Source organism: Pezoporus occidentalis, unplaced genomic scaffold, assembly GCF_034315485.1.
Source record: "Pezoporus occidentalis ecotype Australia unplaced genomic scaffold, CSIRO_AGI_Poc_V1 ctg54, whole genome shotgun sequence".
Taxonomy (NCBI): Eukaryota; Metazoa; Chordata; class Aves; order Psittaciformes; family Psittacidae; genus Pezoporus; species Pezoporus occidentalis.
The window spans coordinates 1,354,909-1,382,219 of record NW_026915877.1 but is presented as its reverse complement, the minus strand read 5'-3'; the positions used below and the strand labels follow the sequence as shown (position 1 = coordinate 1,382,219).

General features: G+C 37.1%; 1 protein-coding gene across 13 annotated transcripts in view; it reads left to right on the top strand.

Annotated features, from left to right (window-relative positions):
* The window catches only part of GTDC1 (glycosyltransferase like domain containing 1), a 311,001-nt gene that overhangs the window by 65,151 nt on the left and 218,539 nt on the right, over window positions 1-27,311 (top strand). For 11 of the 13 annotated variants that reach the window (XR_009968306.1, XR_009968307.1, XM_062637705.1 and 8 more), the window contains exons 3-4: window positions 21,600-21,767; window positions 24,743-24,916. The exons of 1 other annotated variant lie outside the window; for it this stretch is intronic. Coding sequence is in view for 9 of the 12 variants with exons in the window: in XM_062637705.1 (XP_062493689.1) it covers window positions 21,600-21,767; window positions 24,743-24,916 (342 nt within the window). In the remaining 3 variants the exon portion in view is untranslated. Of the gene's footprint in view, window positions 1-21,599; window positions 21,768-24,742; window positions 24,917-25,388; window positions 25,432-27,311 lie in introns of those variants that run through there. One more of the 13 variants, XM_062637710.1, reaches the window with a different exon arrangement.

Below are 27,311 nucleotides of genomic sequence, written 5' to 3'. Positions count from 1 at the left end.
GTCCAGTTCTACTTAACACATGCAGAGGCTTATGTTGGAGGTTAATAGGTGGATATAGGACAGCAAAGGTTGTGATTAGATAGATTGCAGGAGTTCCTTACAAACAGCCTATTTTGTCATATTTTGCAAGTTTTTGAAGGTTTTTTGTCTTCTGTAGTAGACTGACCTTTTTCTTGTTTGTTCTTTTTTTTTACTTCATCCCTTAAATTACTTCTTTATGCTATTCTCATCCTAAATTTGTGGATGTAGCAAAAATTTAGAACCAAGTGTTACCTCTGTGATATCAAAGCGGGAGGACAGAGAATGTGGGTAGTGTTTTGGCAGTAACTTGAGCTAGCCAAATATTGCCATCAGGTGTTAGGCATCTGGTACTTCTGACTCTCAGATATCCCAAGAGAAATAGCATCTTCCTACCTGCTCTTGTATCATACACATCATGCCTGTTGACCCTGCTGGTTTTAACATTTCTCTCCATTACTTTCACAAAACTTAAGTGTCCTGATTGGGAGAGAAGTTCAATTGTCTGGAGTCAATTGACCATTGTGTATACTGATCGCTTTAGATGATGTCTTCCAGATACCAGTCAAGAGACCTATATGGAAGAGGACTTGGTTACAGAGTCCCGAGAGCTATCTAGTTTGGACTATAGTGTTACCGTCTACTCAAAACTCTACAGGTGGTTTGCAGTAGTGCATACTCTCATGGAGTTTAAATGCCAGCCTTGCAAAGGATCTTGTGGCCCTAAGGTGCTTCAGAATCTGGCCTCAGTGGTTTCTGTGGCTGTTCGAGCATTCAGGTCTGAAGTGCTTTAAACACAGATCTCCAGTCTTGCTCAAGAAGATAGAAGCCCTCTAGGCAGAGGTTGTTGGGTGGAGTTTCAGAAATCAATAGTTTCCAAAAAGATTTTTGAAAAACGGAGTCTAATGTAATTATTCAAAATTGCATAATGAGTTAGAAATAATAAAACCTACTTTTTTCCTTTTTTTTTTTTTTAACAGAAAACCTGAAGAGTGGTATTGCATGAATTCATACTTATTCTGCTGTAAATAGACTGAAAGTTATTTGTATATATTTTGTCATATCAATATAGAAAAAACCCGCTTGATTTTAATGTGTCTTGGTATGTTATGATGAGTGGAGTATACATTCAGTATTAAAAAGCAAGCATCTCTACTTTTCAAATACTGATTTCCAGTGTTAACAGTTGTGTGGAAGGACATTAACATTGTGGATTGCGTGGTGTCTCTGGAGTTCAGGCGTGTTTGAAGACAGTATTTATGGTGTCTCTGTACCTCCTGTTATTAGCAGGCATTTTTTCAAGGGACTGCTCTTAGATGATACTTTGCACATGGCTCTTAAGTTTTCTTAGATACTGATTGGAAAAAAACAAAGGGTATAATAGTTTTCCCATGACTCCAAGAGATGAGACCAGTATGTTCAGAGCATGGGTGAATTTGGTATGTCCAAGCAAGAGGGGCGAATGAATTAGTGGCAGGGAGGGAGTTTGAGATGCTTATGTGCTTCCTGGATTTTTAAGCAGTATAAAGGGTATTTCAGCTGTTGAGATGAGGCTTAGCAGCTGCTCTGCAAACTTGTAATAAAACAGGGGCCTGAATTTTCTTTATCTTGAGCATCTGCCTCTGACCACAGATGTTGCTGGGGCTCTGCATTTCTCTTAAACAGTAATCTTTGAATTACATGGTTGATATATAGTAATAATGAGAATATTTTTTTAATTGGATAAGATGGGATACGGAGATGATATTTATACTTATTAATTGCTAGGTACATACTAAGACTGAATCATGAAGAGGAAGGTACAAATGCTGTTTATGAAGCAAATGCTTTGCAGTGGAGGACAACTGTGCAGTCACACTATGAGTTGTTACAGCATCACTGTGGTATTTGCCTTCCCATTATCTCTTTAACTCACTTTTCCACAGTGTATTTTGGTCCATACATATGTTATTTTATTTTTATTATTTCTTCTGCCTCCCAGTGTGTGCTGTGGAAACTGTAACTTCATTAGCTCTTGTTTGTTAATTTTATCTTTAAAATACAGAGGGGTTTGTGGTGTGAGTGGTGGTATATTTAAGGTAGAATATTCCATGTTTTTGCAGATTGCCAGTATTAAATGCCAGAGCAGCCTTCTGACCACGCAGCCCAACCACGCTTGTTCTATTAGCTGTACTTCTGAAGTATTTGTCTCATTTTTTACTCAGATGGATAACCAATATGGAACATTCTGTCCACAGAAGTCTATTAAAGAGGTTAGAGCATCCTGCTAATTAGGAAAAACTAATTAGGCAGATTGTTGCGCCTGTAACCAGAATTTTATATTTTAATGGATTTTGAAATGCAATATACTCACTTTTCTTTTAAGTGTCTGGAAATGGTATTTTTGAGGAGATTATGCACTCAGAATAAGAAAGCAGTAACATTTTAATTTTTGAATTTATTAAATAAACTGTAAAAGAATATATGCAATAAAATTCTTGAAATCATTAATTCATAACAGCTGCTTATTGTAGCAGTTAAAATAGTTTTGTTACCTTCCTGTTGGTAGATTTAAAGTTTTTTTTAACTGCCCCAAAGAGGAGTTGGATTGAGGTGATAGGAAGAAACAATGTAATTTGTGGCTGTGTTAAAATTGCACTTAGATAGTACACAAATCTCACAAATTACTCTTTGGCTACATCAGAGAGTCTTTGGAAGTTTATTGTATTTAAAGCTGAATCAAAATCCTTTGTGAGTGCTCTGGCAATGCTGTTAGGAACTCACAGTCTGGAAGCTGAAAAATAAGCCGATCTTCAGCTGTGGGGTGGTGACCTGAAATCAAAACCATTGGGGTTGGTTGTGTTTTCATGGTTCACATCTCAATTCCCGTCAGGTACTGGTGACCAGTACTGAGGCATTTCCTTGTTTTACAGTGTGCCAGGTGGAAAGCAAGGGATGTATCAAGGCTGGGCTGGATGAGGCTTTAAGCAACCTAGTGTAGCGGAAGGTGTCCCTGGCAGACGGATTGGAAAGGTCCTTACCAACCCAAACCATTCTGTGATTCTTTCTTTGTGGCTGGGGAGAAAAAGCCTGATTTGAGATACTGTTAAAATACATAAATTTAAGACAAATTTATCCTCAGTGTCTACTTTTGAACTCTCAGTTATGCCCTGCTATGAACTGTAATTAGTCATAACCTTTTTTCAGGCTTGTCATTCTGAATTTTGGAAAATGCTTTGGCTTGTGGATAATCCATGTAGCCGAAAGCTGTGGGCAGTGACCTGTCTCTGCAGTCTGTCTCAGGACCATCCTCTGAGATGCAGTTCAAAATACAGATGTTGAAATCAGTGTGACGAGCTTGGCGGCCATCTGGAATTTGGCCATCTGCTCATTCCTTCAGAAGCAGGGAGCGATGCATTTGAGGTTCCCTGCCCCTTCTTGTCACAAGACCATTCAGAACTGCATCTTTGAAGCCCCATTTGTGAATTTTATCTTGCCAATTGCTTGACACCCAGTGATATAAGGGGCTAGAAAAAGAAAAACAGACAAATACTAGACAAAAGATTTAGAAATGAGCTGTATAAAAGAACTTCAGTAAAGCACTAAAGGCTTTAAATCATATATCTCAGGTCTAGCAATGTGGAAGAAGGAACCATGGAGCAAAGGGAGATGTAGCTTGCTATACTAACAAATAGAAAATGGACAGTGGTGTCCCATCGGGGCATGGTCCTTGCTAATTCTTTTGCTAACACATCAGGAAATCCTTCCAGAAAATGTGTAGAGTTTGTACCACATGAAAACAGAACTGTGAATATAGGGACTGGAGGATAGAGCAATGAGGTTTGATCCACTTAAAAAGAAAACCTTCCTACTTCTAGTCCAAGGAGACTGAAAAGACAAAACGTATAGCAAGACTTGTTTTCGTGGTGTCAGCCTCTGCCCCTGCCAGACCTTCTGTATTTGCTGGAGTGTCAGCTCTGGCTTTAGCTAGACAGATTGGTGTTGATCAGCATCTGTGATGACGTGTAGATTTGCACCCTTCCACACTCCTGCCTTTTAGTCTTCAGCCTGAAATCTGGGACTATTACCAACCAGACGGGTCTAGGGTAGTTAGCATGATGTCATGTCTCTAAGCAGTCTATGGAATAAGAATGAAATTTATGGTAATAAATATTTTAAATTGTTTTTGTTTGGCTTCCTATGGAGAAGAATTTCTTTAGGTGAGAGGTTATTTTTGCAAGCAACTCTGCTGTATGATGTATTGATGGCTTCGGTACATGGGAAGCTTCTCTTCCTCCAGTGTCACAGGTTGAAATGATACACACACTTAACAGCTTTCAGAGTGTTGTGTAATTACTGGTCATTCTTCTGAAGTGGATGACTCATTTGGCCTTCAGCGATCGGAGGTGTGCTGGCCCTCCATAAGACTCTACGCATACATATTTTTGCTTCTAACAACCACAAGAATGCCTGTTTTCCCCTTGCATGTCTCATTTCCTGGGATAACATAGAGAAAATGGAAAACAGAGAGAGCATTTGAAGTGAGAAAAGGTGTATTATGAAGAAATTTGCATCCGTCCGGATATTGATGCACACTTAAACTCTGCCTGTTCAGTTCTCACCCGAGAGGACATGCTTGGCTATGTCTTATGGTCTTAATATTAGTGCTGCTATTGTTAATACGGTAATAAAGTAATAATCTATTAGTCCATAGTTCAATACCAGTATTTCAGGTTAGGAAGCTATTTAATTCTTGTGGCAGGACAGCATGAGATTTCTGTGTTTTACCATGTTCTGGCATGCTAAGATGTGAAAGTTCACATTAAAATTAGTTCTGGTTTAACTGTCACTAGCTTTTCTTCCAGCATTTCAGACTGTGTCCCTTTCGTTGTGACATTGTGTGGGTCCTGGTAGAGGCTGATTGCGGAAGTACAGGCTTTTAATTTCCTGGCAGACAGACATATCTGTGTCAAGATACTGCACTTGGTCTTGTTGCATTGAAATCTGAATAAATTTGTGTTGATCTCGGTAAGAGTTTTGAACCTTGACTTTCTAATGCTTTACAATTGGGTATTTTTTTCATCGCTTTCTCAAGGAGGATGACTGTAGTAAGATTACTGATTACTCCTTGTATTTGATAATCATTTTGTAATGTGGGAGGGATATTAAGAAGAACAGAATTGAATGCTCTTGGAAAACTTCATGGAATCAGGTTTAAGCACTGCTGTAAATAGGATGCACATTCCCTTTTGATGCTGAGTTAGGTATAGCTTGACTGTTGCAGGATGAATATGTCAACACTCAGGACAAAAATCAAGAAGGTCTGTCTCAGAAAACACTTGCAAAACATAGGGTGACTCTGTCATCTTTGAAAATTGTCATTATTCCTGTGATGCATTGCCACCCTTGGATTTTAGGTGGGCAGTAGCTAGAGTTGGAGTGAAGACTGGCTGTACTTCTATCTAGATACGTTTCTGTGAAGCACCTCTTTGTTTCCCCACTTCTCGTGTTTGTCTTATGATGTGCCAGTGGCAAATAATTTTTAGTTTGACTTAATATTTAAAATCCTGTCAGTCTTTGAGTATTCACGCTGCAGGCCAAAGGGTCTGAAGGGAGGGTGGGTGGTCATACGGAAGGGGCATTGCGTGTCCTGATGGAAATCCAGTGCATCAGTGGTCAACATGGCTTTTCTTCAGTGAAACCTGAATCGTTGTTAGCAGTGAAATGTCTCTTTTCAAGGAAAAGAAAGCTAATTTGATTGAGGGTGTTTTTTTTTCATACCAGTAACATTTTAAAAAGAAACCAAAGAATTTTCGGGGTGGCTCCTAAAGTTGATTGAAGTGTCTTTGATATGCCAAGATAGGTTTTTAGCAACTGGAGTTAGCCTTATAAGATAAGACTTCGTAAAAGTATTTTTTGTGTTTGTTTTCTGGTTGGTTTTTTTTTGAAAAGAAAACTTTTTCTGAATTATATAGCTAAAAGCAGGACAGGATGCTGCAAGTCTAGTTTGTATTTTATGGAGTGCTCTAAAGGCACCATAATCCAGAGGATGGTGGTGAGAGGGGTGGTAATAGGAAGGATAGCAATAACGATCATATTTTTTATTTTGTTTAGAGTGCTGAATTTTATTTTATTTGTATAAACTTTTTAAAGTATTACAGTTGCTATGCAATAGTGTTATCAGCAGTTTTGTTCTGATTTTGTTTGGTGGACTCTAGAACAGCTCTCCTGTCATTCAAAGCAGCTTTTCATAGAAACTTTTTTCCCCACTTCAGTGTTTTTAAGATACTTCAATTCTGAAAGCCCTTGAAATTCAGATTAAAAATTTTTACCTTATTTTTTCTCCTCTAATTGCGTATGAATGTTTTTCTCTTATAGTGGCGCTTCCCATTTTGGATTATTTTTCTACCTCTGCATATTATGTGATTTCTTGTTAAAGTGAATGACAAGATGATATATGACGCACTTGAGATGGTATTGAGCAAAGTATAGTTGGAAAATTGCAGTGATAATTTTCTCTTTACATCTCAAATTTACACGCAATTGAAGGAAAAAAAAAAGTGTAACAGGCAGCTCAAGAAAAAACATAAGGGGAAACCTTGAAAAATTACAGGGAAATTTCCATAACAGATACACTCATAATGCAGGTTTAATAATGATTTCCTGTCATGAACTATTTTTATCATTTGCCTGCTCTCTGACGTGGCATTCTATTTAACATTTTTGAGAGCCATGTTTTAATCAGATTAAGCTCAAGGAAACCGATAGGTATCTGTTTGGCTCATGACTTCTGCTTCTGTTTCTGATTTAGTCACAAGACTATTGTTGCTGGAATCTTTTAAAACCCATTTTGCTTCCACTTGCAGCTGCTGTGGCTCACGGTGTGCGAGCCCAGAGGTTGTGTGCCAGGGTTTTTCATGATATATGCGTAGGGTACTTTATGGAATTATTCTGTAAATTAAAGAAGACTGATGCAAACTGTCTCTTTTTCCTCATTGATTAATAGCTAAAAATAGCAATCTATTTTTAGTTTTGAGCATAGTAATGTTTCTTAGGAACAAACTCACCCAAAGCAGTATGCTAGGAAAGGCTGGTCATGAATAATGCTGCATTCTGATCTCCTTATGTAAAACAAAAATGCTTAGTAAAACAGTGGATATTCTTGCAGCATTTTATATAGTGTGCAACTTTAATAATACTTCCCATGTAAGAGATGGCATGAGAAAAATATATAAATAGATATATTTTAACTTTGGTGTTTTCATTTCATTAAAGAAAACAGGACAGTTTGTAAGCAAAATTTTGAGTTAAGTTCTCCAGTATTCTGCATGTCCTGAAAATTTAGGAAGTGACCAGAAAAAAAGGTGCTGTATAATGTTTTGGTTTATCGATTGTGCTTGGATAGTAGTAGACTTAGCACCTCATTCAGTGGTCTCAGCATCTTGGAGCATGGGGGAGCCTGGTTTTTAAAGAGCTCTGTCTACATGCTTCTGTAATTTCCAAAGGAAAAAATACATGTATTAAATTTCGAATAACTTCTTTTGTCTATTGCAAATACAGATTTTTGCCTGTACAGTAGAGACTATATTCAACAGCTCAGTTTGTATTGCTTCCTTCAGTGTATTATTTATTTGGTTGATGTGCTAGAAAACTGCAAGCCTAAGGATTAATATAGGTTATTAGTTACTTCCCATAATAAAATTAGCTGACCTTTAAATAAGAGCATTATACAGGGGATCTCTAAGTGGAAAAATGACAGAATGCTTTTTTATCATGGTAGCCATTTCGATTACTAAATCTTACTGTTTAGAATGTACATGTTGTGATTAAATGTTGCTCTTGACTATGTATTTGCAGACAAAAGTGGAGTAAGTGGATTTTTTTTTTTTATTCAGGATAGAATTTAATCCCTTTGTTACATCTTCTGCCAGTTCTTATATATGGTAACGTTTGGACAATACAGAAAAAATGAAGTTGCAACTTAATTTTCTAAAAAATGAATGTCATTTGGAACCAACAGCAGTGGGAGTTTTCTGTGGTTTTTATTAAGCATGATTATATGCAGATTCCTCGAGTGCTCCAGCAGACTGTCTTGGGTTGCTATCAGGCATACGTGATGTACGCCCTGTAGCTGGTGACATGTAGTTCGCTGTATCAGCCTGCTATTATTTATTAATCTTTCCAGTGTCTGAATTGCTCTACCATTTTAAAGACAGACAAGAGTATAAAATAGGATCTTGCTCATGAAGTTTATGTGCACACCATTAGTTTTTGCGTTGGGAACACAGTGCACCTCATTTCCAAATTAACTACTAAAGCAAACTTTCCTAATGTTCTCTTGTGTTAACACGGGGTTTGTGCTAAATAATTGTAGAATCATACATAATCATAAATAATTATACATAATCATAGAATCAAATGATGGCATTATTAATTGTGCCATTATCTAGAAAAGATGAGTGCTTTAAGGATACTCTGTATTTTTATTTTTAAAACTTTGATAATTATCTGTAATGATCATATGGCCTGGATTTCAGGTGAACTTCAGTACAGCAGCACAAGCAGATCTGTAGTTTCTCAAATTTCGACTAGGTCTTATAACATTTGTTGAAATCCTTACAAGATACTCATCTATTTGTAGCATCATATAGGTCTGTCTCCCCATCTGTCTCTGTTTTTCATGACAACGAGGCTCTGGTACTTTTTTTTTTTACTTCAGTACTTATTCATTGAAGCCCACTGTAATGCTGTTCCTATCACAGATACTTGTCCAACAGCTTTTATTGATCGTTTGTGATAAAAGATTCCTTCTTACGGAGAAATTTTAACCAGGAATGGGTGAATTCAATTTAATTAGATTTAATTCTATATGTTAGAAAAACTAATGTAATCAAAACCTACTTGTATACTATTAAATAAATAAATTACTAACACACTGTGTTGCCAGAATCTAAGGAACACTAAAAAAAATTATGTTCTTGAATTATTTTCTGCTAGGCCATATTTATTAAGGAATTCATACAACTTTTATATTTAAAAAAGTAAGGGTTCAGGTTCCCTTCAAATAAATCCTTATTTAACAGGATATCCCTGAGACTTTTTTTTTTTCAGTATTGGCAGCCTGACTAAAATAGTCTCATCTGGTTTAACTAAAATCTTTGCATTACTTGGCGGTGGTTTCTTTTGTACGTGGTGCTTAGAGCTCATTGAAGCTCAAACGGTACAGGAAATGCAAATCATGCAAATCATCCTCACGCTGACGATGTACAGTGGCGTGATTGAGCAGCAGTACGTATGGCTCGTGGGCTGACCACATGAAAGAAGTCATTTAAAGACCAGATGAGCCCAAGCTGGGTTAAGTTAGACTATGTGTGAGCTTCAAAGCTTATAGAATAGCATCCTTTTTAAAAATAAATTTATTTTATTAATAACACCTGTGTTGAGTTTTTAAACAGTGAAAACATGTATAGATGAATGTTACATTAAATACATGCCTTACTTAAATCAGAAGGGCAAAATTGTGGGGTTTTTTTGTGGATATTCAGGTATGCATCCATATTGGTGAAGGCAGACAACAGTCTAATGAACTACAAAAAAAGTCCAGTTCATGTTTGCTGTACATAAAAGCCCAACTCTTCTCTGCCTTTCAGGTATAAATTAAAATAAATGGAAGGTAAATGGGAATTTTGCCTGTGTAGAAGGGTTAAGAACAAACTTTCTGTAAGTGCTTTTGAGTGGAGAGAAGAGGGAGGTGGAGTGCTTGCTGTTTCGAGTTTCTTGGGTAACTTAGAGAAAGTCCTGCATCTTTTTCCCCCTATACTTCTGAAGAGTTCTTTCTGTAGTTTCAGGGCTGTATCCTTTCAATAAAGCTGAGTCCTTATCACACTCTGAACCTAGAAGGTGGTATGGTTGGGAGAGTAGCTGTGGTGGGAACCCTGGGCTTCGTTCAGCAGCTCTTGTGAGATGGATGTGTAAAGACATGTAGACATGACCTGAGTAAAGTCACGGGTAGAAAAAAAAGAATTTTTATACTAATCTGGCAATAAAAAAAGTGGATGGTAAATTCTTAAAGGCACTGTTCCTTTTGGTAGCACTCAACATAGGTGGCTCTTTTGCTTCTAGTAAGAGTCATATTAGTTTTTGTGGTTTATGTTTTGGGTTTTTTCTTTTTTTTTTCTGTTTGGTTTTTCACGGCCCTCATTTGCTTTGTTTTGGTGTTTGGTTTTTTTTAAGACTTGCGATTCATTCAAATAATGTAACATGACACAAAGCTGGAAAATGTCAATCTTAAACTGATTCTGTGTCATCTTGTTTAATTTTTACTTGAAACAGTAGCCCTAAGGAGGTCTACAGTGGGACTGGTCAGAACACTGCACTGTATCATTCTGATGTGTTTAATTTTGGCATGATACTTCTCACTTGTGCCTTGCTCCACCTTGATTTTGTTCTTTCTACTAATACACAGTTTTTATACTTCATCTACTGTTTTCTTTCCCATAAAGTCAAACCATAGGTCCTGCATCAGGAGGGGAAGATTTCCCATCTCTTGAAATCATTGCAAGATGCAGGGAGAAGGAATATGGTAAATAAACAGTTTTCTGGAGCCAGTTGCAGAGTCATCCCTTACAGGGGGACATTCATGAGACTTCCGGCACAGGCTTCTGGGCGTGCGTTTACACATCCAGCACACAGTATTTTAATGAAGGCAGGAATTTAAGTAAAAGATAATATAGTCTTTTATACTCAGCACAAGAAATATCAAGATAGAGGAGCTAACAGAAAGAGGAAAAGATATTTTACTACTTGTATCTGTAATAATTTAATGTAATTTAATATCTATTTCAGTGTTTGATGGGAAGTAAAGATTACTTCAATATTCGTACCTAAGAGCACAGAGCTCTAGAAAGATTTTTAAATTTTAAAGTTAATGTGTTTCTTCCAGCAGTATATATAGATATACTCAGAAAATTAATCCCATATGACTGTACAGCTTCCAGTGCTCTAGAACTTTTTTGGAAGTACTTTCTGAAGAACATCTCTGGTCATCTTGACAAACAGCTTGAGTAAAGTTTCCTTTTCAGGAGCCTCTGAAAGGTTTTACTTGTTATGCAAAGGCATTGTTGGAAGAGACCTTGGCCAAAACTATTTCACTTTGCTCAGGTTTTTCAGATATGAAAGCTTGTCGGCCAGCTACCTCAAACAGATTTTTAGCTTTCTGTGATGTACACAGTGATGATTCTGTGATGATTTTTAGCTTTCTGTGATAGTACACAGTACTAACAAATTGGCTGCTGTCAACAATTTTCCTGGTCACAGTTTAAATAGCTTAATTCAGAATGCTTCACAGTTTTATGGTAGAATTCAATAGAAGTGCAGAAAATATATATTTATATAGTATGTATGTGTGTTGTGTGTATGTGTCATATATCTCTGTGTGCATGCACACAAACATATGGTCATAGACATGTCCTGTCTGTGCCTGAAAATATATCTGAAAATGCTGAATGTATGGTCTCATGAAGATAATGTTTTGTTTCATGACGTCTGGCAGGTACTGTGGTGAGCAGGGTCCATGAGGTAACATAAACAGTGATGTGATCATAGATGAGTTGATTAATCTGTAGACTGTGACACTCGCCTATCTTCACCTCTGGCTTGGGCTCCTAAATTCTCACTGTGGCCCTGGTTCTCTTCCTTCCCCATGATAAGCCAGCTTTGGCCTCAGTTTCGTAATCTTTAAAAAAAAAGCGTCTAGTATATTCTTCTGACTTTGTTGCATATGACTTCGAGGCCTGAGGTGCGTATTTCTCTTTGCATGTTACTGGGGAATAGTGGGCATGCAGCACTGGGTGCTTTATTTAATGATGAAAAGCATTCAGGAGTTTCAGGATGTAATAGTTGTATCTGTTGGGAAAAGTTAATTTGTAAAATATGTGGAAGCCTAAAAGCATTATTATGAATGATTATTTTATTATTGGATTCTTCCACATGGGGAAAATCTTAGAATTTTGTAGTGTCGGGGTTTGGTTCGCCTACTCAGGTTTGCTTACATTGATGTTGTAAAAGTTGGCGAAACATGACTGTGAATGACTTACTGGAGTTGTTAACCCTGCAAAACTCTCAGCCAGGAGGTGGGGAAATAAAATGGGCATAAGACTTCAGGTTCAGAACTCTCAAATTCCCTCACAAGTTAAGTATATTCTCTTTTTCTTTGAATTGTCTCCTGCATGTCTCTGCTCTTGCATTGGTCCCTTATATACTATGTCAGAAGCTCTAAACTACCTTCCCCAAGCTGCAAAGTTGAGACCTTTTAATTCCTTTTGTGTCACTGGTGGCATTATAATTAAAAAACTGTTATGTGTGAAGTAAACACTTAAAATTATGTTACATAAATGGAAATTTACAGAAACCAGCTTATGGTATATGCCAGACATGATGCAAATTCTATCTAATAAATATATGACTGAAAGGTTGCATTTAATCCAAATGCTCTCCTTTATGATCTTCAGCCATGTTTGTAGAGAAACCTCTCTTAAAGCACTTAAAGCTTATTTCAGAACAGACTAAACAATTACCTTTTGAAAGTCTGATGAAATATGTTTGGCAGCTTTTGAATTTAAGATGGTGTTTGAATCACTTCTTTGAAAGCTCACTTCATTTGGTCATTCAGGCATTTTGGTGTAATCGGTCAAATCCGGTAGTGAGGATGGGCATTGTTGAGGTATATGTTATGATCAGAAAGTATAGTGGCTGAAAATAGTGTGTAGTACATGAAAACTGACATTTTCCGTATTGACATGCTTTTGAATATCTGTCTACCTGATGTCCCTGTGTTTTTGGTGAAGTGTGGTTGATAAATATCTCCATGTGGGTAGGGGTTTGGTCCTCAAATTACAGGTCTGGAGACTCTTAAACATTAAAGTTTTATTTTAATTACTTAGGGAACAGAAGTGTCACTTTATCTTCTCTTAGTATCAGTGATGTACGTTTATGCACCAGTGTGTGACTAGTACTTGTAGGAAGAAAGAAGATTGACACTGCACAATGTATAGTAGGACTATATCATGAACACAGGGCAGAAAGATTTAAATTACGATTCTGATTGCCAGTTCACTGATTACATTGAATTATTTGCTCAGTTTGCATTAAGGCAGGAAAGTTGCCAATCTGCCGCAGCAATAGATATTATAGAAGTGTGAAGGACAGTTGGGAGAAATAAATATTTGCATTTTCCTTATATTTTTTTGTAGCATTTGATTAAGATATGGTGGAGGTTAATACATATATGAATATGAAGGAGTATGTGCTTTGTGAATATACACTGAATTCACAAAGTTATTCCTAATGTTCTGTAGTGCTGCCTGCTCCTGACAATATCTGATACAGATCATATGCCTCTAAAAAGAGAAGTACCTCGAGCAAAATATCCTCATGAAAACAGGTTGGAGATACTCACATTTGCTCATTCGCTCTCACTTGCATGTTACATTTTGGCACGTTGTATGAGCAGGTAGCATATCTACTACCTGCTGTTGAAAGTGTTGAAGATACTGAATTATTTATTCCATCTTCTGCACTATCCAAACTCGTTTTGGGTAGTTTGACACATCTCGGTCTTCCATATGGATACTTCATGGTGACAGAGTTGCCAGCTGCTCAGGTTTTATGACAGTCTCGTTTTTTTCAAGGAGTGTATTAGTTTTCTGGGAAGAATCCTGCTTTTCCTGAAGTTCCCATTCTTAGGCAGTTAATGCTGTGAATGGGATTTTTTTTTGGAAAATTAGCTAAGAGCTTCTATAAAAGTATTTTTCGAAGGACTTGATGTTTACAGATTGTGCAAGATGCAATCAGAGGCGTGGCATATTAGAAAAATAAGAAATCCCATTTGCTAAGAAAGCTAAGTTCCTTCTAGCAATAGTCTTCAATTTTTTTAAAAAAGTGTTCAGATATCAAGGTGCATAACAACATACAAAACAGTTTGAAATACTTTGGGGAACAGGATTTTTGGGGCACTTGAAATGTAGGACTAATGAGTCTGCTAAGACCCTGCTCATTTTCTCTGCAGTTGTGCAGTGTGAATGGGTCTTCTGTTGTTTTAAAATAGAAAATGTGTAAACCTGAAAACTGGGAAAAGGATTGAGTTTTGAGTCCACCCAGGCTTTTTAAACTAAAGGCAAATCAGCCATTGTCTTACTTTGCCATTTGTTAGTTAATTCAAGCATCTATTCATATAAACCCTTTTAAGGGAACCGCATTGTTTTGGTGAGTCTGTGCCGCAGTGAATTTGATTCCTCTTCAGTGAGATAAATCAGTCTCTCTTGCAGTGAGATCCTTATATCCATGATGTTGACTTTCTCCTCTGTGTCATCCTGGATGCAAACTGACACCAGGTGATGTGAAGTAATACTCTTCAAAGTTTGTTGTTCAGGTTTACTATTGAATAGTAGTGTTCTGTTTAGTCTTAGGACTCCTCCATGTTGCCACAATTTCTTGGGCATACTGCATTTTTCATGTACATCATTTGACATGTTTGTTTTTTCTCTAGAGTTGGGCAGAGAAGTTGCTCAGTGGAATGAATTTGCAGACTTTAAAACAATAAATAATGCTATTTAAATGCTTTCTGATTGAGTAGAATGTTGATTTTGCAAGTCTTTTTCTTTAGAAAAGTCTTTTCACTATACACCACTTTGCTCTGTGGGGACCTTGGTGAATTTCTTGCCTTCAGACACTGTCCTTCCTTTGTTTTGCTCCTACTTTTTTCTTGCTCCATCACAGCACATATTTGAGCAGGGTTAATCCTTACATCTTATATAAACCTTCAACAGTGGTTACTTTTCACTAATGGGTTATTTTGATTTGCGTGTGTTCTGCTCCAGTAAGATGCCTTTGCTTCATTATTTAATGCTGCTGAAATCTGAGGGAGGAAGATGATGTGGATTCATGGCTTTCTCTTTCCCCTGTCACCACAGCAGTAGCTTTTTGGTCTTGACCCCTCCCTTCATGGGAGCAGAGAGGACGATGTAGCCCATGGTGAACAGTCTGGCCACTCAAGTAAAAATGTGCATCTGTCAGTAATTAATTGGAGCCAAATTTAATTGGAAATGAGGGAAAAAATAGTACTATGCATTTAATAAAGTTCAAGAAGCTTCAGTGTTGTTGCCCCAAATCCAAAGCAATCCAAACAGAATACACCCCTCTTAACCTTAAAAATCTAGAAGTCTTATGTGTCAGAGTTTCTTTCAGGTTTACTTCTTGATGTCAATGTAGTTTTGATTAACTTCTTCACATCCTTTTCAGTATTCTTTTAATTTAAAAGTCACTGCAAGTAGTGGTAAGTGTTTAAGGCTAGTTCTTAACCAATTGTGTTGGCTGGGGATCTGGCCCCAAACTTGGATTCTGACGTTTGATTGTATGTAAATAGTATGGTCAGCTGGTTGAAAAAAGTTTCAGAGAGATAGGAAGGAATTGAAAGAGAACCCAAGTAATTTACAAGTTAAATAATGCATTTATGTAACCTTATGAATATTTAAAATGTGAGAGATTTGCTATTATTCAGCTTCAGCCCCGTTTTAGTTTTGCTGGATAACATCAGTGGTGTCAGCAGGTTGAGATGAGATTCTCAGAAATTCTACATGTCCTAATGGAGGTCTGAAAATTTGAATGGCATGAGGGAACACAGGAGAGGGTGGGACATGAAATAGTGGGGCTGGAAATGTAGCCCCCTTCTACTACAGCTGTGTCAAACAGCAGATGTACATGCAGAGAGCTGAGAGGGTTTTTTTGGGTATACTATATATGAAGAAAGGGAAAATGCATTTGATTTCTGGGCAGTATTCTTCTGGAAAATGTGACTAAGATCTATTGCAGTAGGAACAAAAATTTCAATAATATCCAAAATAATACACTATAAAATGAGGGGAATGTACTTTTAAACAAAAACCAGGATGGCTTTGGGTTTTTTTTTTTAAACAAAAAAAAAAAAAGGCTTGGTAGTATGAGTTCAGAACAAGCTATTAATTTCTACTGTATTTCAGCATACAAGGTAAGCCCTAAACCCAAAGCTGTTGGGCTGGTAGCACCATGAATATTTATCACTGTGATTATATGTATGTATAGTAATTACAGGAAGAGGAAAAAATATTTTTCTTTACAATTAATATTTGTAAATGTTTATGAAAGTACTTAGAAAGGGATAAGACAAACACATGGCCTAATTAAGATGAAAAGCATGACAACTCTTGTGATTTGTTCTGAAAACTAAAGAATGTTAAAATAGTAAGACTTAATTATTTCTGTAACATTAAATTATGCTTTATGTAGAAAACCTGTACAAGATATATCTGTAAGCATTTTTGACATTTGTACATTTCATGTCAAAAACTTACTGTTAATTTATTTATTATACTGTATACTGTCATATATTGTTACTTATTAGTATTTACTTTTCAGAAATGCAGAGTAATCTATTGTTTAAAGGCAAACCAAAAAGCATTTTATGTCTGATTGCAAATTGTGTATTCTTGGACTAGTGATAATAATTCATCTTAATAATATAAAAATGTGTGTAATAATAAAAATAACTGGTCTGTATATAACATTCCAGGCATTAATAATGCTATTTTATACACGGTTTCATTTCAAATATATGTTCAAGCCAAATCTGAACTGCTGGGTTGAAATCAAGGAAACTGTACAATGGAGGAACCAAAGTCGTCAGGTTTGATCTTCAGGAGCTAGAAGACATTATCATCTTTGAAACTCTTGCAGGTGGTTCCCCTAATGGTTCTTGGTATTTACTGTAAAATTTTGGTTGGCTTCTGAAGAACTGGAGAAAACATAGCCATCAGCAGTGGTGTGACTGTGTGTTGTGTTTCATGCTTATCGATGATGATTTGTTTGGTCATAGTGTCTGTGTGGTGTCCTGTGGCACCCTGACTTCGCTCTGCTGAGTGCATGACAACTATGGCCAGAATAAAAACATATTTGGGGTAAAAACCTGAGGGTTTTGAGACTCTCTGCTGTAAGTGAATGTATTTATAACGTGGATCTCTGCAAGAATGAAGCAGTCGTTGCCTAGTAAAAGTATGGTGGGATTTGATGCTTCTTGGTGTTCAACGTTTTAGTTCTAGATTGATACAGACACTTCTTCCAGCATCACGCCTTCCTCCTGAAGGGTGGATGAATGTTAATTCAGTCAGTGCCATCAAATGAACAGTCTTGTTTTTTTTTTTTTTTTTTTTTTTTAATACCTGTTGCCCCTAAAAGGCTCGTATTTGTAGGAATATCCAAATCTAACTCTGTTTTATTGTAATACTGCACCTTGCAGACAAAGAGTGCTTGTACCTCTTCTCTGGACAGCCAGATATTCGATCATGAACTCATTTTATTGTGAATGTCGTTGTTTTACAGCAGAGATTTATAGCCTTGGATATAATTTGCAGTGCGGGAGAGTCCCTGTTGCTCTACAGGATTTTACCCTAAAGTAATCCTCTTTTTCAGAGAGAGCTAGGTTACCTGATCTGTAATACAAATCATGGCCATGACCATCAGTCTTTTGGGCTGGCAGATATTCTGCCAGACAGAGCAAGTAGTCCAGTACAAATCAGGTACTGTTTTAAACTCACCTGGTGAATTGTAGAGTTCAGCCTCTATATCCGTAGGTACACAGATATGACCTGTGTGGTCACCCAAGGGGAAGGCAAAATGTGTTTTTAGTTAAGTTGCATGAGAATGTAATTGAAAGATTTAGGGCAATGCTATAAAAGAGTAAATCATGGTTATGTGACACACAGAAGATTGATAAAGCAAAATAAAAATACTTTAGCACCTTCACTTTTATAATTTGGTTGGTATAAGTGGAAGGCTGTACTAGTCATTTTTGTCTGGTGGTAATTAAAAACAAACAAAAAGTAAAGGCTTCTGTATTTTACTGATTTTCAGTCCTTTGGTGTAAAATAATGGACAAGACAGTAGCAAAGGTCAAAACATTCTCCAGACACGTTGCGGTTCTGGACCTGCAAGCACTCTTTGCTTCCTTCCCATGAATATTTGTATCGAATGTATGGTAGCTCCTCAGAAATGAGGACTATTAAATGATTCAGATGAAACACAAGCTTAATGTAAGACCAGACCTTATGTGGATGGTGGTCCTGAAATTTGACCAGCCTCCACAGCAGTGGGGCTACTGCATGCGTGATGGTCTTGCTCGATGGAAGGACCATAGCACAGTAAAATGCTTGGGGATATTTTGGAAAGGAGAGCTAGGGTAGTTCCATACAAATGTGACCTTCTGCGCAGGTTTTGTGAGGATTTGCCCAATCTATTGAAGTGGACTGTATATATTATATGTTGTAGTGTTGATAGGTTTAGATAAGAATATCATAACAACCATTGAAATGTGGGGGGTGGGTGGGTTGTGAGATGGTAGGTTAATGATGTAGCTGTTAATTTGAATTTAGCAGTCATTTTAAATATAGGTTTCTCTTACAGAGACAAAAGTTGCAATTTAAAGCTCTTTGGTGGTCTAAAAACAGCTTAATTCTCTAGTAACATGGTAATAAGTACTAATCCAGCTTATGCAGTGATTGTAGTATGTCATGTTTGTGAAAGATTGCCTAACTCTGCTTTCTCTGGGTTTTATGTTAATTTTTTTGAATTAAACATAAAACCTTATAACATCTTTATGCTGAGATAAACTGTTCAATTTAACTTGTGCTCAAGCAGCAGCTGTCAGGAATTATCATGTTTCAAGCATTCTTGCCGTCACCTTGTGTCTCTACCTCCTGGATACACTCCGTGGGATGATAAAGCTCACCTTGTTAGGATTTATTACTTAAATAATAACCCGAGGTAAAATGAAAGTTGATGTCACACAGAATGACAACTGACATATATTTATGTTGCACGTTACATTATAATGAACTTCTTTTTCTTCCCCTTGTAATAGGTGTTAAATGGAAATACACTCCAGCATATACTCCAGTGCCCTGCGTGAGTCCATTAGCCACGTATGTGGCTGCTCTCTTGACATGTTCATGAGGACTCGTGCTGTCAGGTGTTATTTAGGCTTATAATGCTGGAGAAATTGGTTATCACTGGTAGTTAGCAGCCTTTATGCCAGTGAAGAAACAAATGTAAGAGCATCTCATATTCATTTGGTTTAATTCTGTGTACTCATATTTATTGGGTTAACTTCTGAAATGATGTGAAGTAATGCAAGCTAATCAGGAAGGGTATTTTCTAATAATATCATCACTTAAATGGATTTATTTTTCTTTTTTTCTTGCTGTAAGAAACGTAAGCAGTGTCATTTCAGGCTCTAAATCTGAATTTGTTAGTAATCGCAACAGTTTTCTCTTGACACTGGTTTACTGATGAGCTGGGCAGTGATAAGTGGTGTGCTTGTTAATCAAGTCTTCACACTCCATGTACAGAGGAGAAAATTTGGGTCTACTTCTTAAAAGCTTTTCAAGTTTTTGGCCTTTCTTGCGTTACTAAAAGCCCACCTTCAGCGCTCTTGAATTCCACCAGTTTGTGTACACCAGTACTGCAAACACTGTTTTCCTTACCTGTGGGTATAACCATTTTTTTTTTTCCATATTCCTCTCCTAATTATTCTGTTGGCCATCTGAGTGAGTTGAGATATTTCAGACCTACACAGTTTTGCCTAAGCTTATATCTTGGGATCTCATCTCTTGTGCTCCCCATTGTCCTTTTCTCTCCAGTAGTGATGTTAACCTTGGCACCCCCACTATCTTCTCTTTCCACTCCTGCTTTTGTGCTTTGTTCTGCACTGCGTCCTGTGTTTTCAATCCCAATTGCCATCTCTTTTTTTTTTTTTTTCTCTCCCTTCAGATGCAGCCAAGTTCATAGATGCTGTCCTGCATCACTTCAGTTTTCTTCCTAACTCATTGCAGAAAGTGACTTCCTGAAAAACTGGGGAAGGATAAACTATAATACAATCCAGAAATAGACAAAATTTTGCCAAGCAATGAATTAATCTGATTTTTGTAATATTTGGGGTCTGTTTTCTCCTGTTTGTATTCTTTTGTGTACCTCTAGTACTAAACTCACAGCCATCTCTGAGCAGGCGTATTGCATCACCTGTAGGAAGCTTTCCTGCCTCTGCTTTGAATCTGGCACCCTGGTCATCCGTTACTAGTTTTCATAACAGATTAGTGATGACTTAGGTAAAACTATTTTTTCCTCTTACCATGGCTTGCAATAAACCCAAGCTCATATCCTAATTGGAATTCTGTTTGACAGTCCCTTAAAATGGTCAAATATTTGATGAACATTCATCATACATAACATTCATCTCTTACTTTCAGAAGCCTTTCAGATCAGCATTGACTGACGTTGATGATGGATACAGGATCTGTTCTCTAGGAAGTATTTGTTCTGTAGATACAGAGTATCTAACAACGGTGTATGTTACTGTAGATGATGGTGTGATATATGTGGATATTTGGGAAAGTTCACGAGTTTTAAGGTTGACAGCCAGAATCATGAGTTTGTAAGATTTGTGATGCAAGTTTGGCAGTAATCTTTAACACAAATTCATGTAAAAACAGGAAGAATGAGAAAAATAGAATGAAGGATAGGAATAAGAAGAAACATGCTATGTTAAAAAGTAGTTTATTAAAGCTATAATGCCCATTTTCTGTATTTTGTTTTCCTTTTTTTTTCCCTTTCTGTCTGTTTTGATGAGAAATGTCTGACACAAATGTCTGGCTGCTCAGTTCTCTGTAGGTTCAGTATTCAGTTTGCTTGAAAACAGTGCTAGCAGGGGACAGGAGATGCTCACATACTTTGGTTGAAATGCAGGGTAATCTGCCACTGGTTACAGTAGGGTCACAATTTCATATTACACATTTAAATACATTCATTTTCTGATAGCCTGGGAAGTTATACAAGGCTAAGATAGCAGCTTGTTAGTGTTGTTTGTGCCTGCTTTATATAATTGAAGGATGCATGCAGTATTATAGACTGTGGAATAGCTGGAGTGCTGCAGCAATTCTAAAAGGGTGCAAGGGTAGAAACAACATTTCATTATAGAGGATACCTAATAAAAATGTGAAAGTAAAACAGAAAAAGGGTGTGTGTGTGGGGGGGGGGGGAACAGAAAAACAGACCATTCTAGATAAGTGCAGTGCATAAATCAAAAGGGTTTATGTCATAACATGAACATGTACCATTCCTGCTCATATATTGAATTTCAGTAGTCAGTTGCATAAAGAAGTAAAGTGTAATGAAACTGGCAAGCAAAGTATTCCCTAGTCAGCCTTATCTTTGTTCCATTTGTCCTTCAGATACAGCTTTTCTTGCCTTTTTCAATAAAATCCATCCAGCTTTTTTTTTATTTTGCATCTCTCTGTAACTGAGCTGGGAGGACCAATGAGATTTGGTGCTTTTCTAGTTGGGTTCTTAGCAGCTGCTTTTTAAGAGATCAAAACTTCGAATGCTGCTACATGGTATTAAGGCTTAGCTATTGATGTGTCCCTATAGGGGTTATGTTTTTCCTGGGGAGGAGGGAGAAGGGGAAGAGGTGACCCCTGTGAGCATGCTCACAGACAGTAAACACTGCTCTCCTTGTTTTCCAGGATCCTCTTTGCAAGCTCGGTGCTTAACCTGGCTGAACTCACTGCCCTCCGCCCTGACCTTGGCAAATTGAAAAAGGTCCTCTACTTCCATGAGAACCAATTGGTATATCCTGTCCAGAAATGCCAGGAAAGGGATTTTCAGTATGGATACAACCAGATTCTTTCATGGTAGGTATTTCTCACATTGCTCCATGTTAGTTAAGATATCCTACTGTCTATAACCTGGCAGCATTGTAAGCCTGAGGAGTCCTTCTCCACATAGATGGTAGCCCTATAAGCAAACTGAGGTACTTCCAGAGACCTGAAGAGAGGTCGGTAAAAGCACTGTGGCAGAAAGAATCAACTCCATAAACTTGTCTCTATTGTGTAATGCCTACTGATGCTCTGTTGGGCTACTATGGTGTACCCATTAGTGATGGGGATTTTGAACTATGTCTTGGTCATAAGTGAGATGCTTTGTTTCATGGATGCTTCGCCAAGCTGCAGCTAAACAGCTCTTGCTTGGCCATAGCTTTTACTGCATCCAACTGAAATTATGTAGAGGGTTTTAGGGAAATAAACAGAAATTAAAATATACTGCAGCACTTTTCTTATGAAGAGAGGGCAGTAAACTTACCAGATAAATCCTTATATTTCTTTCATGTAGCATTCAGAAATTGTGTAGTGCTAAAATGCCCACGCATTTTAAAGGCTGTGGCCCTTTATTGTTGCTAAAACCAAATGTATTTCTTTAATATGAGTTAACGAAATAAGTTAATAACAGCAACACTGAAAAGCTTTGTGGTTAGGCATTATACAGACTAAAGTGAAACAGCAACACTTTTTTTTTTAACTGAAATTTATTTCTATGATCTTTCTCGCCTGTTAGTAGGAGAATTATTAGGAATAGGGATTGAGCATTTTAAGGCACAAATTAAGCTTTAGCATCTTTCATTTAATACTGAAATTTCTCAAATAATCTCTCTGCTCTAGCCATTCTGTAGCTGCTTCTGCCACTGCATTTGCAACATGTTTCACTTATTGAGCAGTAAAGGTAAGGAACTATAGTAAAGTATTTTTTGAAAAAACTGTAGCAGGCATTTTCAGATGTTACGACAAAAAGATGTATTTTTTGGCACTGGGGCAAGGAATACCCTTTTTTTAATATATATATATGTGTTGCTTTGTTATGGCAGTTATTTTTCACACAGCTATTGTAAACTAACAAACATCCTCAAAATATGCATTTTTAAGATTATGAAAGTATCTTTTTTATTAGGAAAAAAAAAAGATGACTTCTATTCTGCCTTGTTCAGACTCCAATAGCTTCTCCATGTGATTATATGACATGTATGTTCCATTTCTGTTACTGCAGAAACTCCATTTCTAACAACAGATAGAAGCTATCTCCTCTGTACTGTTAGTTGCTACCTACATCCGCAAAGAAATGCCATCTTCCTGTCTTCCAGATCTGTTAGAAATAGGAAAATACATCTTTCCAGTTTTGCACAGAGCTTTTTGGATGTGATTAAAATAAAGAGCACTCTGAATCTTCAAGTTGGTACTTTGGATTATTAAGAAAGATTTTATTTTTTTTTCTCTCCCCGCTGTTACTGGAGAGTTAATGTAATAAAATCACACTTTTCAGTGGTGGCTGATTTCTTTAGCTGCTCAGGCAGTGATGGGATCTTTCTAATTTGACAGTGATATGCAGAGCCTGCAGGAAAAAGTTAGGCAGGTTAGACTTCATGCACAGGAGAAGCAGACATGATACAATTAGAAACTTGCTACATGTCAGGGAGCAGTAAAGAAACATGCCATGCTCCTGCGCTGTCTCATGTCGTCTGTAAACCCACGCAGCAAAGACAGCTGGATCATTTGTACAAAAATGAGACCATTGGGTTAAAAGCCATAGATGTGGGAGAGTGTGGAATTCCTGCAGCCTGCTTGAAAAGGATTGTTTCTCTCTGTTGTTGGTCTTTTTGCTTTTCCTGCTGACTGCTGCTGCTTTGGTGAGCAGTGCCAGTTTTCTCTTGACCAGACAGCTGAGAGATGCAGTGAGGATGAATGACAGTCTCTCACCTCAAATATACTTTTCACCAACCTAGTGACTTACGAACACATGTCCTCAATGTATCTTATGACCCATGGGTCTGTATCACAATATATAACATACTGAGAAAACCAGCTGGCCATAAAGCATTTCTTACCTCAGTTAGTGTTGCGTGTTTGCCAGTGTAGCTAAGATTCTGTCAGCACTTCCAAAATAAACTTTCAGGTTTTCTGATTTAACGTGTAGATGAGGCCCTCAGTGTCATGGTTTAGTGGTGGTCTTGGCAGTCCTGGGGTAATGGTGGGACTTGATGATCTTAAAGATCTTTTCCAGCCTAGCTGAGTCAATGATTCTATAGCTCCTTGATTTCTCCAGGCTAAGTGGAGAAATAATACCTATATTATCATTTAACCTAATTTTAAGATTATTGATCCATGTGATTTTAAAACACAGCAGTAAAGAACAAAACATGACAATAATATGCCAATTTTTATCAAACTTTTTTTTTGATGCTTTGTGCTATGTATTTTGTATATTATAAGTTATTAATATAATATCTATTTGGTGGATATAGTTCTAATCAGGATTATGTATGCATAGGTTAAAAAAACATTCCATATCTCTAGTAACCTGCTACCTGCCACACATGGTCAGTTGAAGGTAGGTTAACCAAAAGTAAGTTGTCCTTCAGTAGAAAGGAGTATTTATAAGGAATTTCCATTTTCTTCCAAGTTTACTTCTACTGAAGTTTTGTTACAATAGGCCTTACCTCTTTATATTTTAAGAGATAATGACTAATACTGTTTTCACCATTTTATGAATGGAAAGTAATCCACAGTTAGAATGGGACGTGCTCCTTTAGATTAATATTAGCAATTTATTACTTAGTTTAAAAAAAGTTTAAAAGTATTTCAAAGAGTGAATAGACAGAAATCAAGACATTTCTGATAAAGGTATATGTTTCTCCCAATTCGAATGAAAAGGCTGATTTTAATTAGCATTCCACTTGCACCTTTTGTTTGTTTAGGAGAATATGTGTCCTATTTCCACTGCATGCAAAATAATTCCGTTCCTTTTGTGCAGCATCATTAATCTTAACCACTTTTTACAGCTTGGTTGCTGATGTGGTGGTGTTCAACTCTGCTTTTAATATGGAATCGTTTCTTACATCCATTGGAAAATTTATGAAGCTGATTCCTGACCACAGACCTAAGGATTTGGAAAAAATGATCAGACCAAAGTGCCAAGTTCTTTATTTTCCAGTCAGGTTTCCTGATGTGAGCAGGTCAGTACATTTACCACGTCATAAATTGCTTCCAGCCTGTCAAAACTCTCTGTTTATGGTGACGTTCCAACTAATCAGCTAAAGCTTTGTTAATGAAAGAGTTTGATAACATGCAAAATCCCCTAACTGATAAATGTATTTCAATATTTAGAGGCTATTCAGGCAGTGTCTGATCTGCTGAACCTGTCCTGAACAAGTCATACAAACTTGCGTTATTCAGGATGAGTGATTTCAGACTAGTTTTAGTGATTTCCCACTTGTTCTAGTCTTTAAGGAGTTGCTTGCTCCCCAGCTCTGTATATGTTTGAACAGGAGAGGTCAAGGAAGAGAAAGAAACGCTAGAAAACAGTAAAAGTGATAAGCCAGTAGTTAAGCTATATTTCCCTTGGTGTGTTGCAGTGGGATTTTATTCCCTCCTCCCCCCCTCCTACCTCTTCTTTTATTGTTTTCCAGGTAGGTGAAAAGCATCCCAGTAGCAGGGAGCAGACCTGCAGAAGTTGGCATTAGTTGCAGTGGTAGCTGTTCTTCAGCCATTCTCAGTTACTCTAAAGGACGTTTTTTATTACCCTTGTTTCAGAGCCTGTCTTGAAATTAGCAGTGGGTTATGTGGCTCAAAGGGAACATTCGCTAGATCCTTTTCACTTTTGATTAAACCTAGCACAATTGTTTTTCCTCTTATAAGGGACTCTCCTCCCACCAAACAGGAACTTTGCTTCAATGGGACTGGCACTAAATAAAGTATGATTCTTCAATTTGATTATACTCTTAAAGCCAACATGATGCTGGGTACGTTTTTTTTTAATTTGAACTGAGGATGGAAAGCACCATAATGACTTTGCCAGAATACAGCTTTTGATCTGATAATAAGTTCTGGCCACACTCGATGTCTTTGTCACCCACCAGCTTGTACTTACAGTTCTGTCAGAGCATAGGCTGAATGTACATTTGTGGTAGTTTGGGGTAGGGAGGTTTTTGGTACAGAAGCTGAGGTTATGCTGTCTGTTAATGTTCACACTGCAAGGTTTGCATTTCAGCGTCTTGGAAAACTTTATATTCCAAAGCACTGATGCAACTAATTTAGAAATCAATGTTTAAAGTTAAGTCTTTAAAACCTATGTTTTCAGCGTGTTAAATTCCTCTACTGTTCTTTAGAGACTTGGCTGCCTGGATGGAGTGGTGGACAGTACCTTGCCTGTGTATCTTTGAGGATCTACTATTGCTTCTTAGAGATCATATTTTTCAAGAGCAGGGCAATGCTATGAATGCTCAGCATATTTGATATCAAGCCCCTTTAAAAGGGTCTTGTGGCTTTGGCATACTTTTGGAAGTCATGTGGCCCAAGCCTCGTTTTGGAGATGAAGTTGTGATAACCCTGTCTCATACATTAAATCAGCTCTTTTGCACTTGTCAGCCCTGGCAGATGGGGTCAAATGAGACCTGACAAATTAGTCTGAAGTCATACACTCAGTGATCATTTGTCCAAAGCAGAAGGTGATAAAGTGGGTAAAATCATTAGACTACTACCCAAACTGGTAAAGGAGGAAGATGTCACATTTAATTGTGTGCTCTTCTTAATGTCCTGGTCTGGTATTAAACCTCGTCTCACAAAGCAGGACACCTTTCATGTTTTAATTGTGATTGTTGCACTTGAAATTATATCAAAAAGCTAATTTCAGCAGTGATGGACAAAATTAAGATGTTCATAAACAACTGTGTCCCCGTAAAACTTTTTCAGCAGAGTAACCAGAAACACAGATTAACTATCAGTTCTATTATTTCTAATACATAATGAATTCAACAGCTAATTCTTGTGTAAGATCTGGGTGTTTTTAGACAAATCCCAGTATCATCAGAGTTAAAAAAAAAGAAGGAAGGACTGCTTCTGCATGACTCTGAAGTTTTTTTGGGTTTTGACCTTCAGCTGCAACCAATATTTATTATTTCTTTCAAGATCATGTTTTAAATAATGTTGAATGCACCTGATGTTGTGGCAACTGCATGCTGGTTTGTTTTTTTCTTTAACTCAGACTGCATTAGCATAGTGACTGAGTGGAGATTGAGGAGAAAAAGGTTAAGAAAAATTGTGTCCAAGCTAAAATTTATAAAGCAAGCTCTTAGCCCAGAGTGTTTTTCAAGTTATTTTCAAATGGTAATTTGCTTTATCCAAACCAAACTCATACAGTGTAAGTAAGTGATTATTTGCATGACTGAATCATTTCAGTGCCTGCAGTCTTTTTAAAATGCATAATTTTGTTGAGATGTTAGGAAAATATTTTAAAATTCTGAAGGCAAAATAACCAGGGTGAATTTTTTTTTTTCATTGACCTCTTTTATTTTGTGTGTGAATGTCTCAGGGTGTGTTTGTGTCTGAAACATAATCTGCATTTTGGATTTG